General features: G+C 34.9%; 1 protein-coding gene across 2 annotated transcripts in view; it reads left to right on the top strand.

Annotated features, from left to right (window-relative positions):
* Window positions 1-14,721, top strand: part of SMC3 (structural maintenance of chromosomes 3) — a 37,235-nt gene that overhangs the window by 3,592 nt on the left and 18,922 nt on the right. Inside the window, exons 3-13 of one of the 2 annotated variants that reach the window (XM_032880341.1) lie at window positions 2,661-2,699; window positions 4,714-4,781; window positions 6,177-6,248; window positions 6,610-6,689; window positions 7,115-7,193; window positions 10,525-10,642; window positions 11,581-11,756; window positions 12,605-12,685; window positions 12,921-13,085; window positions 13,387-13,508; window positions 14,497-14,710. In XM_032880341.1, the coding sequence (XP_032736232.1) occupies window positions 2,661-2,699; window positions 4,714-4,781; window positions 6,177-6,248; window positions 6,610-6,689; window positions 7,115-7,193; window positions 10,525-10,642; window positions 11,581-11,756; window positions 12,605-12,685; window positions 12,921-13,085; window positions 13,387-13,508; window positions 14,497-14,710 (1,214 nt within the window). Of the gene's footprint in view, window positions 1-2,660; window positions 2,700-4,713; window positions 4,782-6,176; window positions 6,249-6,609; window positions 6,690-7,111; window positions 7,205-10,524; window positions 10,643-11,580; window positions 11,757-12,604; window positions 12,686-12,920; window positions 13,086-13,386; window positions 13,509-14,496; window positions 14,711-14,721 lie in introns of those variants that run through there. The other variant, XM_032880350.1, reaches the window with a different exon arrangement.

The following is a 14,721-nucleotide window of genomic DNA, read 5'->3' as shown; positions in this document are numbered from 1 at the left end:
CTTAGCTACTAATAAGGCTTTAATGGGAAGGTGCAGTCTAAGGGCTGGCATGAGTGGGAAGGCTGGTCATAGTTTTATAAAGAAGGCACGGCTGGTTTTGGGGTCGAATTAGATAACTTTCAGACAGACTTTATGAACCCACCATGTGTGGGAAAGATCAGATGGGAAAGGAATGGAGAGGGTTTTGTTTGCAGGTTCCTGTCTCTGATTGGTCATTTTACCACACAGGGCATCAATTCCCCCATGTCCTTGGGTTGTGTTACTCTGGGGACTTAATTCACCTGAAGTAGTCAGTGAACTGTAGCCTCCTTTGGTTTTTCACAGATCTGAGCTGAGTGCGTACCCAGGGTAGGCTGAAACAACCTACAGTGATGGAATACTGAGCCTTTCTGTTGATGGGCAACCAAGTCTTGGGTCGGGGCAGGTGAATCTGGGGCACATACAAACTGGATCTATCTCGGCAGCACTCCATTCTTTGTGTCTGCATAAATAAGCCTTTTTAGGGGCGCCTGGGTGGCTCAGTGGGTTAAAGCCTCTGCCTTCAGCTTAGGTCATGATCCCAGAGTCCTGGGATCAAGCCCCGCATGGGGCTCTCTGCTTAGCGGGGAGCCTGCTTCCTCCTCTTTCTCTCTCTGCCTGCCTCTCTGCCTACTTACAATCTCTGTTTATCAAATAAATAAATAAAATCTTAAAAAAAAAAAAGCCTTTTTAAATAAAAATGGGCTTGTACTGTTATTTATTGGTAATCTATTTTTTCTATTTAAGTTTTGAATACCTTTTTCTATCATTAAGTATTCAACATGCTTAAAATTACTGTATAGTATTTAACTCTATGGGTAAGAGTAATTCTTAAAGGGAAATTTAAAAATTTTAGGTTATTTATGAGTAGATTATGGTTTGAGCTGTATGTAATTCTTTTAATGATATATTATCTTGTAAACTTTTATTTAGAGGTAATTTTAAATTTATAGAAAAGTTGTATAAATAGAAATAATACAAAGAATACTCCTACCTCTTTTATCCTAATCTACCTGTTAACATTTTCCTTAGTTGCTTTATCATTTGCACACACTCATCCTTTTTTTTCATAGAGTAAGTTATGTAGGTCATAACCCTTTACCTTTGATGTCAGTGTATACCTTCTAAGAATAGGGATACTTTCTTACATAAAACACAGTAGAGTTATCAACTTCAGTAAATTTGACATTAATAAAATAATCTTCTCTCCATTTTCCAGTTATACTGATTGACCCAAAAAAGTTCTTTATAGTGCTTTTTCCTCCTCCAGTACAGGATCTAATTTAGGATTAGGTATTGCAGATAGTTGTCGTGTCTCTTTAGCCTCCTTTAATCTGGGTCAATTCCACAGGCTTTTTTTGTCTTTTATAACATTATTTTAAAAAAAAACAACTACATAAATGATGCGGTCTTCTGAGGATATTATATCTGGAAGTGAAGACATCATTCTGTCTCCTTTTTAAATGATGTTATTTTTGATCACCCAGCCTGGGTAGTTATCTGGTTATTCTTCTGTGCAGTGTTTGTTCTCTTGCAACTAATAAATAGTATGAGGATGGGAAATACTTTTGGACTGTGCAAATATTGTTCTCCTTTTCAAAATTTCCCCCTAGATTTCATATCCATTGATGATTCTTGCCTTTATTTTTTTTTTCTTGCCTTTATTTTAGTGGTTACAAAATGATTTTCCATTTCCAGATTTCCTTTCACATTTACTATGTGGTATTCTACTGTGAGCAAGAGTTCTCGTTCCTTAGCTATTTATTTATCATTTTATTATCCGTTTGGAGTCATGGATTATTCCCCCTCCAGCACAAATTTATAGTTCATCTAATTATTTTGGTGCTCAAATTGTCCTAGATTAAGCCCGTGGAAATCTTTTTGAAGCTGGCCTCTGTGTCATATGCCTTCTAAAAAAAAGTGTTTTATTACTTTCATAACAAATGTTTTTTTTTATGCTTTACTTTGCATTAAAAATGATAACTGTAAGGGCTGATTTGTTCAGGATATCTTGGTCAAGATGAGAGAGGTTGGGAATTTTGCGGAACAAGAAAATTCAAATGAATTTATTAAATCTGAAACATTTGATACCTTATGTATAGAATTGTTTATTTCTGAAGGTAGGTAGTTAAAAAAAGTGCCTTATACTTGTCTACTTTTGGGATTCTGAGATTATACATGATATAATCATAGGGCTAATCATAAGTACTTTAATAAGCAAATAGTTTTGAGAATTTAAAGTGATTATTTAAGTATTAAAAATTTTAGCAACATGTGAGTCTAAATTTTTAAAAAGATTCCATTATATATAATTAAAATAGAGTTGTATGTCCATAGTAATGATTGTAATTTATGAAAACCTGGTAACATTTGATTATTCCTATTAATTTTAAACTATTAGGAAAGAGCAAAAGAATGAATGAAATAAATTTAAGAAAAAAAGCCATTAGATGTCTCTGCAAAAATTGTACTCATTTGGTGATCAAAGCTGCTTTGTTTATTAATTTCTTTTGTTTATTGTATTTAATTTCAAATATTAAGATAAGTTAGAAAGTAGAGTATAAACTTTTTAATACTTTCGGTAAGGTTTTAATTTTATTGGTTTCTATGCAAAGTAACATGTACTTTTTGAAATTTTATAGTGGGCAGAAATGGATCTGGAAAAAGTAACTTTTTTTATGGTAGGTATTGTTTTTTAAATTCTAAATATATTAAAGACCCTGGGTATTTTCAGGTAATTTATTTTAAAAATCGGTTTTCTAAAAAAATAAAAAATAAAAACTGGTTTTCTGAGGGGTGTCTGGGTGGCTAACTTGGTTAAATGTCTGACTCTTGAACTCAGCTCAGGTCTCAGTCTCAGGGGCATGAGTTCAAGATCCTCGTTGTACTCCATGCTGGGTATGGAGCCTACTTAGAAAAATTGGTTTTCTGAGGTTGTGTCTGCATGAAACTCAAATACTTCTTCATACAGGGTTGTGGGCTAGTGTAGAGGATTTCAAGTATAATGATATAATGACCTGAGTTCTCTCTACCTAGTAATTAATGAGCTGAGATAATGGACAGAACAATCTCTATCTTTGCATTTTTTTTTTTTATCTTTGCACTTTAAAAAGAGGTCTTTGGTCTGCCTGCTTTGATGGGTTGTGAGACTCATCAGATAATACAAATGGAAGTGCTTTTTAAACTTGAGTGCGGTATACAAATGTTGCAAATGTGTATATATATAAATGTAAATGCAGTAGAAAAGCTAATATTGTTTTGGAAAATGGCTCATCTTTTTGTTCCATTTATGTATTCATTTTAAAGTATGCTTTGCATGCAATCTAGGGCTTGAACTCATGACCCCAAGATCAAGAGTCACTTGCTTTACTTACTGAGCCAGTCAGGTACTCCTCTGTTACATCTTCTAAAAAAATGCTTTCTGAATCAAATTTTTTTTTTTTTTTTTTTTTGAAGGATGGAAGGGTATAAAAAAATCTCAGATTCAGCGAAGACCGCTGTCAATTTGCGGATAGTTAAATAGCTTTGAAAATTGTAAGGATAAAGTGCATTTAAGTGGGGCACCTGGTGGCTCAGTCATTTAAGCATCTGACTCTTGGTTTCAGCCCAGGTTGTGATCTCCGGGGTTTTGTGGATCAAGCTCCAAGCTGGGCTATGCACTCAGCGCAGTCTGCTTAAGACTCATCCTCCGGTGGTGCCTTTCCGCACCACGCTCTCATTCTCTCTTACTCACTCTCAAATAAATAAATCTTTAAAAAATGTTACTAAGTATAATAATGCCTCTGTTAACAAATCCTTCAGAGAAAACATTTTAACAGTTTTGAATTATATAAGAAGTAAGTTGCAAAAATTTTGAACCTCTTAGTTGAGTAGTGCTTGAGGAAAAGCAGGGACCTTAGTAAGAACAAAGGCTTTATCCCTTCTGTGCTCACAAATCAATAGCTCTTTAGTGGTTGTAATTTGGTGAAGATAAGAGAGTGGGATTGGAGTAGAAGTATTTTGTGATCTCCAGGGAGATGAAGGTAATTTGAATCTATCCTCCCAAGATGATTATAAAAGATAAACCACTCCATGTCCACCCTCAGCATACATATTCATACATGCACACTCAACTCTTAGAATGTCAAAGGTCTCCTGGGTGGACTGGGAACAGGACGGCGGAGTAGAGTTTCCTTTCTAGGGCAAGGTCCTCCAGTTAGATACCCCATATGGAAGCAGGAATGGCTTCTTAAAGCAGATAAGCATTGAACTAGAATATGGGAATCTGAAATCTGTCCCTGTATTTCCCACTTAGTTCTATTTCTTTTGACCAAAAGTATCCAGTTAAGGATATTGTAGGAATATATCCCATTTTGTTTATAAATATTTTGATGTATATTATTTATACTTAGTAGGTAAAAACAAAGTGTTAGCCACTCAGTGTATATTTTGATCAAGAGGTAAACTTTAGTTTGCATGTCTCTCTTTGTTACCTTAGTGTTCTCTTTTTCTTTCCTTAAATGTTCCAGTGGAAACTTCTTAGTATTTTTCTTATCATGTCCAAGGTAATTAGTCTGAAATACAGACAAATCCGCATATATGGAATAATCTACTTTATTTGCCTTGTTCATTACCTGGTAGAAGGTATGGAAAGGTGTAAATAAGGCATAGATCTTTTTTTAGACTGTACTAATAGTTATGTTTTTGTATTTTTAGCAATTCAGTTTGTTCTTAGTGATGAGTTCAGTCATCTTCGTCCTGAACAGCGATTGGCTTTGTTGCATGTGAGTGAAATTGCTTTGAGATGTTATTGATATTATGTATTTTTTAAACTACACTGTTGATTCTGGTAAATAAAATCATTTGTTCAAGCTGCATATCTTTTGTAAACATGACACTGTCTCTCTTAAGTGTGTTAATTCTGCTGTGGAATTTAGCCTCTTATATTAATGCATGATAAAGGCCCGATTTTTAAATAATGGTAAGAAAATTGTAGGATTTTTCTATTGATGGGTATGTCTTTATTAAGAGTATGGTCTGGTACTGCTCAAAAGCAGATTTGCTAAGGAGGAAAAAGAGTTTGAGATTGGAAATTAGGAACTTTGAGACTTAGAATCAGAAGTTATTGGGAGCATAGAGAAGCAATAATTGCAAATTAAACAACATACTTGTTCTATTTTTGGCCATATTTGTAAGTTAAATGGTAACAGCGTTTTCCAGTACGAAACATAAGTATATTTATGGTAAATAAAATTGTTAGAATTTTTCATTGAATAATTACGAATAACAAACTAAAGAAATTTCAGAATAAAAAATTATAAAAGGCTATAATAAAATGATAAAATTTCTTTTTGGTTTGAATGTGGCTTATAATTAGTTTTAAGACCAGAAAGTGAAAATCCTGACTATATCTCAATAGAGTCTTTCACAGTTAGGGAGGTATTTTAGTTGTTTATGTTTTTTAACCATTATCTTTTATTTAGCCCTCTTAAATTTGAATTTATAGCCCAGTAATCAAAACGGGTTACCTGTAGATGAATTCTTTTTTAGGTTTCTAAGATTGGCATTGAAAGAATAACCTCTTTAGGTACCATTCTTTATTGTGTTGACTTACACAGTTTCTAAACTCTGGGAATTCTCTGGAATTGGTATAGAAGTAGCTGGGCAATAAATTGGTCTCTATGTGACACATGTTAGATATGTGTCTTCTCATGGCAGATTTAAGATTATGTAGCATATTGCAGATAGTTTAAAAAAGTTGAGTTCCAGTAATTGTGTATTTGTTAGGGTTCCTTTACAGCATTAAATGAGTCTATAAGAGAAGAGCCTCAAAGTGTTGTAGATATTACCAAATAAGTAGAATTAGGTGGTCATGGGGTCTTAAATTCTAATAAAGTGGTCTTCAGAATAAGACCTAAATACATCTGACTTGCTATCTTTTGCATATTTCTCACGTATTTGGTTAGAATCTAAAACCATTTGGTTGAGAAGTATTGTTATCCTAATCCACTGTCTTTGCTCTTTTGACAAGAAGGATATATTGTAGTCTGATTGGATTTTTTCTCCATTGAATTAGGCTTACCATGCACTAAATTTTAAAGGCATTGAAAGGGGAAAAAAAAAGATAAGGAATGTGAAAATACCATTTAAATGACCAATTTGTATTTTGCATGTTTTAGGAGGGTACTGGTCCTCGTGTCATTTCTGCTTTTGTGGAGATTATTTTTGATAATTCAGACAACCGGTTGCCAGTGAGTAGTGGGTTTTTTCCCTAGTAATAATGTTGAGAATTTTATTGATGCAGCTGATTTTCTTCCAAGTTTTGAAACATTTACAAATGTACTTAAGCTCTTATAGTTTATGCTAAAATAGCTATGCAGTTTACATATCAATTTTGTCTTAAAATTATGATGAACATTCTGGTAAACAGAAGGGAGGTTATGTAAGCTGTTGTGAAAAATGTCTTTGTCATAAGAATTGGTATTTATAGCATATCTTTAGTGAGATTTCAAAATAATGGTTATGGCTATGGATTCTAGAATGACCTTACTAACTAAAAAGTTTTCCACTTTTACTGTGAAATTAATTTTGGGCTTTTACATTTTTTCTTAGATTGATAAAGAAGAAGTTTCACTTAGAAGAGTTATTGGTGCCAAAAAGGATCAGTATTTCCTAGACAAGAAAATGGTCACGTAAGCATTTTCTTTACGTTTTAATTTCTTTACAAAGTAAAAGTATTTTACTTACTTCGTTATATGGGTTATATATGCCTTGTGTTCAACAAACCAGTATTTTGAGCATTAACATAAGAATCAGAATTCTCAGGGCACCTGGGTGGCTCTTTTGGTTGGGCATCTGCCTTTGGCTCAGGTCATGATCCCAGGACCTTGGGCTCTAGCTCTCTGCTCAGCGGGGTGCTTGATACCTCTCTTCCTCTCTCTGTCAAATAGATAAAATCTTTGGGGGGGGGTGGGAAGAATCAGGATCCTCTGAGGCAGATACAGTAGGTGGCTCAGTGACTATAGTCCCTCATGCTCCTTAACCTAGGAGTCAGCCTTTTTTTGCTTATCATTGGGTTATTCATCCTGAAGAATTTTTTTTCAATGTTTATTAACAGGAAAAATGATGTGATGAATCTCCTTGAAAGTGCTGGTTTTTCTCGAAGCAATCCTTATTACATTGTAAAACAAGGAAAGGTAAAAAAATTGTATGTCCTTTTTTAATAGAATTTGTTTTCTGAATATATTCACTTGAATGTTGAACTTAGCTGATTGATTTTAGTGGTTAAGTTGAAGCAAGATGGACCTTACTGTCATTTGTTTTCATGATTTATTTTATATTGATGTCAGTATTACCTTTTATGTGCCCATAAGGTACAAAGTAGATCTATTACGTAGTGGAATACAATAATTTCAGCAGTTGGTGGGTCTTATCTTCTTAGTGGCCTATATCACTTAATAAGATGTCCTGTACTAGAAGACATTTTTGGTTTGTGAAAGTCACAATGATCATATTTAAGAATAGTATAGAGAGGCGCCTGGGTGCCTCAGCTGGCTAAGCATACAACTCTTATTATCAGCTCAGGTCTTAATCTCAAGGTCATGAGTTCAAGCCCTGCATTGGGCTCCATGCCGGGCATGAAGCCCAACTTTAAAAAAAAAAAAAGGAATACTATAGAAATTCTATAAAAATTACTTCCTAAAATTAATGCTCTGTTACTTAATATATCATAGAGCTAAAATGATTAGAAAGCTTACATTGCCAGAAACCTATAATGCCACAAACTGTTTTCTTGTGGAGATTATATTTTTTTATAGTTTTTATTAGTTACATATTTTCTACTGTTTCTTCATATACTTTAAACTATATCTAAGATAATTTCTTTTTTTAGAACATCCCCTGCAGTGTTCTCATAGTTTGTTGTAGTGTATTTTTGGACTAGGGGAAAGTTCTTTTTAAATGTCCACTTATTTCATATTGGAGGATTTTTAGATATGTATTGGAAGGTTAGCATCCAGGAGAGGTGATTAGGAAGAGTATGGTGTTTCACATTTGGGAAATCGAGAGCAAGTTTTTGGAAAGACCAGCTTTATAAGCAAGGAATTTCTTTATAAGCAAGGAATTTCTTTAAATGGAGGCTGATTATGGGAGCCCATTAATTTATCTGAGTCTCCCCTACACACATACAGATAGGCCCCTATACTTCATTTCAGTTTCTGCTTATATGTCATTTCATATAAGCCATCCATGATTTACCTCAACTAAGAGTGTTGCCTTGGGGCACCTGGGTGGCTTAGTGGGTTAATCCTCTGCCTTCGGCTCAGGTCATGATTCCAGGGTGCTGGGATCAAGCCCCACATCGGGCTCTCAGCTCAGTGGGGAGCCTGCTTCCCCTTCTCTCTCTGCCTGCCTCTCTGCCTACTTGTGATCTCTATCTGTCAAATAAATAAATACAATCTTTAAAAAAAAAAAAAAAGTGTTGCCTTTATCCCAGCCCTACATGTTTTCTCTGTTCTGGTTTTTTTTTTGTTTTTTGTTTTTTTTTTTTAATTGTAACAGTTATATTGTATACTGTATTGGTATACTTATTTCCTGTCGTCTTCCACTAGAATGTAAATTCCATGAAGGAAAGACCGTTTCTGTTTTGTTAATTGATCTTTTCCCAGTGCCCAGCAGAGTGGCATATATGTTGTAAACATTTCTTAAATATTTTTTAAGTGAATAAGTTGAATGACCATGCATAATTGGGGTAATCAGGGATAAGGATCTGAAGGAGGGAGTGCGCCTGGGGTGGCTTAGTTAGTTGAGTGGGCAACTCTTAATTTCAGTTTGGGTCATGATCTCCAGGTCCTGAGTTCAGTCCCTGAGTCAGGCTCCATGTTCACTGGGAAGTCAGTTTGGGGATTCTCTCTCCCTCCTTCCTACCCCCCCACCGCGCCCCCTGCTTTGAGTGTGCATGCCTTCTCTCACTCTGTCTCTCAAATGAATAAATCTTTTTTTAAAAAAAGGATCTGAAGGATTCTTTGATATATATATATACTTTTGATAGACCATATTTTCTTAGTTCAGAGCTGATTCTTTTTATGTAAAAAGCTGATTCTCTTTTTATGTAAGAAGTGTTAGAGTAACTCAGTTCACTTTTTTAATGCAGAGAGAGCAATTTTTGCCCTTCGTGATTAGTTTTATTTTTATGAATATAGTAAACTCATGGTTGTTTAAAGTTGCATGGCACTTTATACCACTTTCTGTGGGTTTTTTGCATATATATTTTTTCAAGTTTTTTTTTTTTAGATTTATTTATTTATTTATTTGACAGAGAGAGAGAGAGAGAGAGAGAGAGAGCGCGAGCACACAAGCAGGGGGAGCTACAGGCAGAGGGAGTGGGAGAAGTAGGCTCCCTGTCGAGCAGGGAGCCCGATGCGGGGCTCGATCCCAGGACCCTGGGATCATGACCTGAGCTGAAGGCAGACGCTTAACCAACAGAGCGACCCAGGCACCCCAAGATTTTATTTATTTTAGAGAGCATGCTCAAGCAGGGAAAGTCGCAGAGGGAGAGAGAGAATCCCAAGCAGACTCTACCAAGTGTGGAGCGCAATGTGGAGCTTGATATCATGACCCTGAGAGCACAACTTGAGCTAAAACCAAGAGTTGGACACTCAGCTGACTGAGCCATCTGGGTGCCCTGCCATATATTTTTAAATAAGATTTTAAAAATGCTTTTGCTTATTTAATGGTCACTACCTCTGTTAGTTATTTTTATCTATCTATATTTAAAGCATACCATTTCTGGGGTATGTGGATGGCTTAGTCGGTAGAGCATGTGACTCTTGGGGTTGTGAGTTTAAGCCCCATGTTGAGTGTAGAGTTTACTTAAGAAGTAATAATAAGTGTGTGTGTGTGTGTGTGTGTGTGTGTGTGTGTGTGTGTGTTTAAGATTCTGTTTTAGAGAGAGTGTATACAAGTGGGGGCAGGGGCAGAGGGAGAGGGAGAGAATCTCAAGCAGACTCTGCACTGCATGGGGAGACAGATGCAGGCCTTGATCTCACAACCCTGAGATCATGATCTGCTCTAAAAACCCAAGGACTGGACACTAAACCAACTGAGCCACCCAGATATTTATATTTTGTTATATTTTTGTTATATTTTTAGTAGTATCATTACAGCTTTTTAAAACTATAGAGTGATAGTTTTCCTCTTGTAAAAATACTTTGTTCTTTCAAAATGGAGTACATCTTTTATATCTTAACAATGTTGACTAAGAAAAAGTATGGTGATGGGATGTTGTTCCTTCATTTTTAATTTAGAGTTTTATTCATAAATTAGATTGATGAATGTATTAATTCTGTTTGGATTTTCATTTGATAAATTTCATTTACATAAAGGACATACGGGTGTGTAGGTATATGCATTGCACAAATTACATTCTTGAAGTGATGCTCAAAACTTAGTGTGTGAATACTCTTTCAAGGTAGAGTTCTCAAAGATCAGTCTGTAGCTACATAGTAATTATTTTTGTAAAATTTGTAGATCAACCAGATGGCCACAGCACCAGATTCTCAGAGACTAAAACTATTAAGAGAAGTAGCTGGTACTAGAGTATATGATGAACGAAAAGAAGAAAGCATATCTTTAATGAAAGAAACAGGTAAAGAAATGTGATCTTGCCTTATTTTATGAATTACTTTGTCATTGTGTTATTATAGTTGTAAGGGCTTCTATCTAGTCTCAGGAGTATACAGTTTGATAATTTGCCTATATACTGAATGGAGAGAAAATTAGTTGGTGACATTTTAAGTTTCAAGATTTCAAATAATTTCTCTCTCTAAATAAGGAATTACTGTTAGATAATAATGCCTTTGTAGGTCAACTATTTTGTGCCTCTACTGTCCTCATTGTTAGTGAGGATAACAGATTTGGATGCAGTCCTCAAAAAAAAATTGCTGGGAGTATCAGCCAGCATTAGGTTTTAAGTTGTTTAGGAGCCAGTAAATGGAAAACTTCTGATCTTCCTTAGTACATGTATTATGGAAACCCTACTTAACTTCTCAAGTGCTGTGTTCTGTCATGTCTTAGAATCCGACAGTCTTGAGTTCCTAAAGGAATTATTTATTTCCTTTGCCAAGGTGGTGGTGCAGGGGGAAGATAAGTGAAATGGGTAAAAGGGATTAAGAGGAAAAACTTTGAGTTATAAAGTAAGTCACAGAGATGAAAAGTACAGTATAGGGAATATAGTCCATGATATTGTGATAACGTCCGGTGACAGATGGTAACTACACTTTTCATGGTGAGCATTGTGTAATGTATTGAATTATGGAATCACTGTTTACCTGAAACTGATAAAACATTGTATATGAATGAAAATAATGAAAACTTAAAAAGTGTCATTATGTGTAACTTTGTTCTTTGATGCTTTTCGTCATAAAGTGTTTTGTCATTTTACTTTCTTAGATTTGGTTACCACACACTATCCTATAATGCTTTAGTTCTTAAGATTGATTTTAACTCATGGTATATTTGAGAATAGATATTATTTACATAAAAATTTTATTCAGCTCCTTCACCGCTCTCTCATTTCTTTTTAAGAGGGCAAACGGGAAAAAATCAATGAGTTGTTAAAATACATTGAAGAGAGATTACATACCTTAGAAGAAGAAAAGGAAGAACTAGCTCAGTATCAAAAGTGGGATAAAATGAGACGAGCCCTGGAATATACCATTTATAACCAGGAGCTTAACGAGACTCGTGCTAAACTTGATGAGGTAAAGAATTTTGTTACTTGAATTCAGAGTGATTTTTATTTTAAGCTCATTCTATATTTATGCCTTTCCGTAATTGTTAAATGGAAACTTAAAATTTTCATACCTTTTAATGAAATCATTGGTCAGTAAATTTGTTCTTTCAGTTTATCCCAAGAAGAAAACGCCCAGACCTGTATGGTCCTTGCTATGATTTTATCTGAAATGTAATCAGGTGCTGGTGCAAGGCAAACCAGAATGAGGGAAGCCACCTTTAAAAGCTTCATGAAGGGGTACCTGGCTGGCTCAGTCAGTGAAGCACGGGACTCTTGATAGCAGGGTCATGAGTTCAAGCCCCACATTTGGGGTGGAGTTTACTTACTTAAAAAAAGTTTCATGAATTTTTTTTCTTAGCTTTTTATTTTTTATTATTTTTTAAAATTTTTAAAGATTTTATTTATTTATTTAACAGAGAAAGACATCGTGAGAGAGAGAACACAAGCAGGGGGAGTGGGAGAGGGAGAAGTAGGCTTTCTGCTGAGCAGGGAGCCCAATGTAGGGCTTGATCCCTGGACCCTGGGATCATGACCTGAGCTGAAGGCAGATGCTTAATGACTGAACCACCCAGGTGCCCCTTTCTTGGCTTTTTAAGATGTATTTTGTAATTAGTATTGCTGACCTTTCATCCAAAAGTTTATTTTTAGGTAATACTTAAAACTAAAGGAGCTTTTTACTTAAAATCACTAAAAATTAAAAAACTCTTCAGGTAAGTGATTTTGTTTTAGCAGGTATTTTACAATTTTACTACATGTTATGAAGTATTAAACAAAATACAAAATGAGTTAGAAATTACAGCTTTTTGTTCCCCCCAGCTTTCTGCTAAGCGAGAGACTAGTGGAGAAAAATCCAGGCAATTAAGAGATGCCCAGCAGGATGCAAGAGATAAGATGGAGGTAAGATTATAAACTAGGCTTAGGTTAACTTACATTTTTTGACCACAGTAAATCCTTTTGTACCAGAATTATGGAGTGGTAACTTCAGATGGGTGTCATTGGGATTGAGTATTGAAAAGACAGAACAGTACTGAAAGTGTAAATGAAGGAAAAAGGGACAGAACTAATGGTGTGAAAACTCTGCTTTTGTACTTCTAATTGTCTGACTCACTTCTGTGTCATACTTTTTGGCTAGGATATTGAGCGCCAAGTTAGAGAACTGAAAACAAAAATTTCAGCTATGAAAGAAGAAAAGGAGCAGCTCAGTGCTGAAAGACAAGAGCAGATTAAGCAGAGGACTAAATTGGAGCTTAAAGCCAAGGATTTACAAGATGAATTGGCGGGCAATAGTGAACAAAGGGTAAGTTAAAATGCTAAAAATGAAAGACAGATGTTCAGTTGAGTAGGAATTGCAGAAGACCATCCTTTCTGTAATGGGAGTACAAGCTTAAATTTTTGTAAAAGATCTGGCACATTAAAATAATTCACACTTAGTAGCAACTCAGTACTGTTTCCTTGTTTCTTTTATTTAAAAATTAGTTTTGTGTTGCAGGATCAGTTTTTTTTATGAATTCTTTTCCATGAGAGTATCTTAATGCTAAACTTAAAATTAAGCAGAAATTTTTAAGGTTGCATTTTTACTTACCCTGCTTTATTTACAGAAACGCTTATTAAAAGAGAGGCAGAAGCTGCTTGAAAAAATAGAAGAAAAACAGAAAGAACTGGCAGAAACAGAACCTAAATTCAACAGTGTGAAAGAAAAAGAAGAGCGAGGAATTGCTAGGTCTGGGATTCTTTCACCAACACTTCTACTTTTCTACATAGTTCCTCTGTGAAAGCTAAATAGTTAGGAATTAAGACACAGTAAGAGCAGAAGTTAAATCCAGTTTCACATTAATAGCCTGTGTTAAACAACTCCTGTGGGCCATGTGTTATTGTATACATATCACATATATTTTTTTCATTCAGCCATAAGAGAGTCACATTATCACTGTTAGGTACAACAAATTTGAGGTTCTGGGAGGTTAAATAACTTGCCTAAGATAAATAACTTGCCTAGATGTTGTTGGGCTTTTTAAAACATGAATGGTGGTTTCTTTTTTTTGTTTTGTTTTTTACCCATATGATATCTTACTCTGTTTCATCCTATTTCCTTTTTTCATTACTGTTTCAGCATCTAGACATTTTAGTATGTATCTGTAGATTGAACATGCCAACTTTTGCTGATTTCATGGTTTAGTGCATTATTATCTTCTTATGCTACCAGTATTTAGTGAATTATTTCCTTTGCCACTGTTTTTCTGATTTTTTTATTGTTTGATAGGGTTGTCTATAATCTGTATTTGTTCTGGTATTCTGTGTATTGTAAATGTTTTCTTTGTCTTTTGCCTTTTAACCTTGATAGTGTCTTTTATTATAAGAAATTGGAAATGTTTATATAGCTAAATATAGTTCGAAAATTCCTGAGGTAGGATATTAGGATTGTCTCTAGCCTTACTGACTAACCCAGACCTGGAGTGAAGATACTGTCTGCCTGAAATCCTTAGGATATAGGCTGTTTTACATGACTTTAACTGTGGCTTTTCAAAATGAGATTTATATTATATAGTACTAGTCCAAGGATCTCTATTAGATACCAGTTGCTTTTACTATTTTTTCTGTGGAATTTTGAAGATGACTATTATCTCTGTGGTCTTGACATTGATTGCAGTTAAACTTGCTTATTTTCTGGTCTCCTTTTTAATCCATTCTTTTCCTCTGTCTTGTTATAGATTGGCCCAAGCTACCCAGGAAAGAACAGATCTTTATGCAAAGCAGGGTCGAGGAAGCCAGTTTACATCAAAAGAAGAAAGGGATAAGTGGATTAAAAAGGAACTCAAGTCTTTAGATCAGGCTATTAATGACAAAAAAAGACAGATTGCTGCTATCCATAAGGATTTGGAGGACACGGAGGCAAATAAAGAGAAAAACCTGGAGCAGTATAATGTAAGAACTTT

This window comes from Lontra canadensis, unplaced genomic scaffold, assembly GCF_010015895.1.
Source record: "Lontra canadensis isolate GAN:19392208 unplaced genomic scaffold, GSC_riverotter_1.0 scaffold3, whole genome shotgun sequence".
Classification (NCBI taxonomy): domain Eukaryota; kingdom Metazoa; phylum Chordata; class Mammalia; order Carnivora; family Mustelidae; genus Lontra; species Lontra canadensis.
The sequence above is the reverse complement of the archived record's forward strand: the minus strand, read 5'-3'. Positions and strand labels throughout refer to the sequence as shown.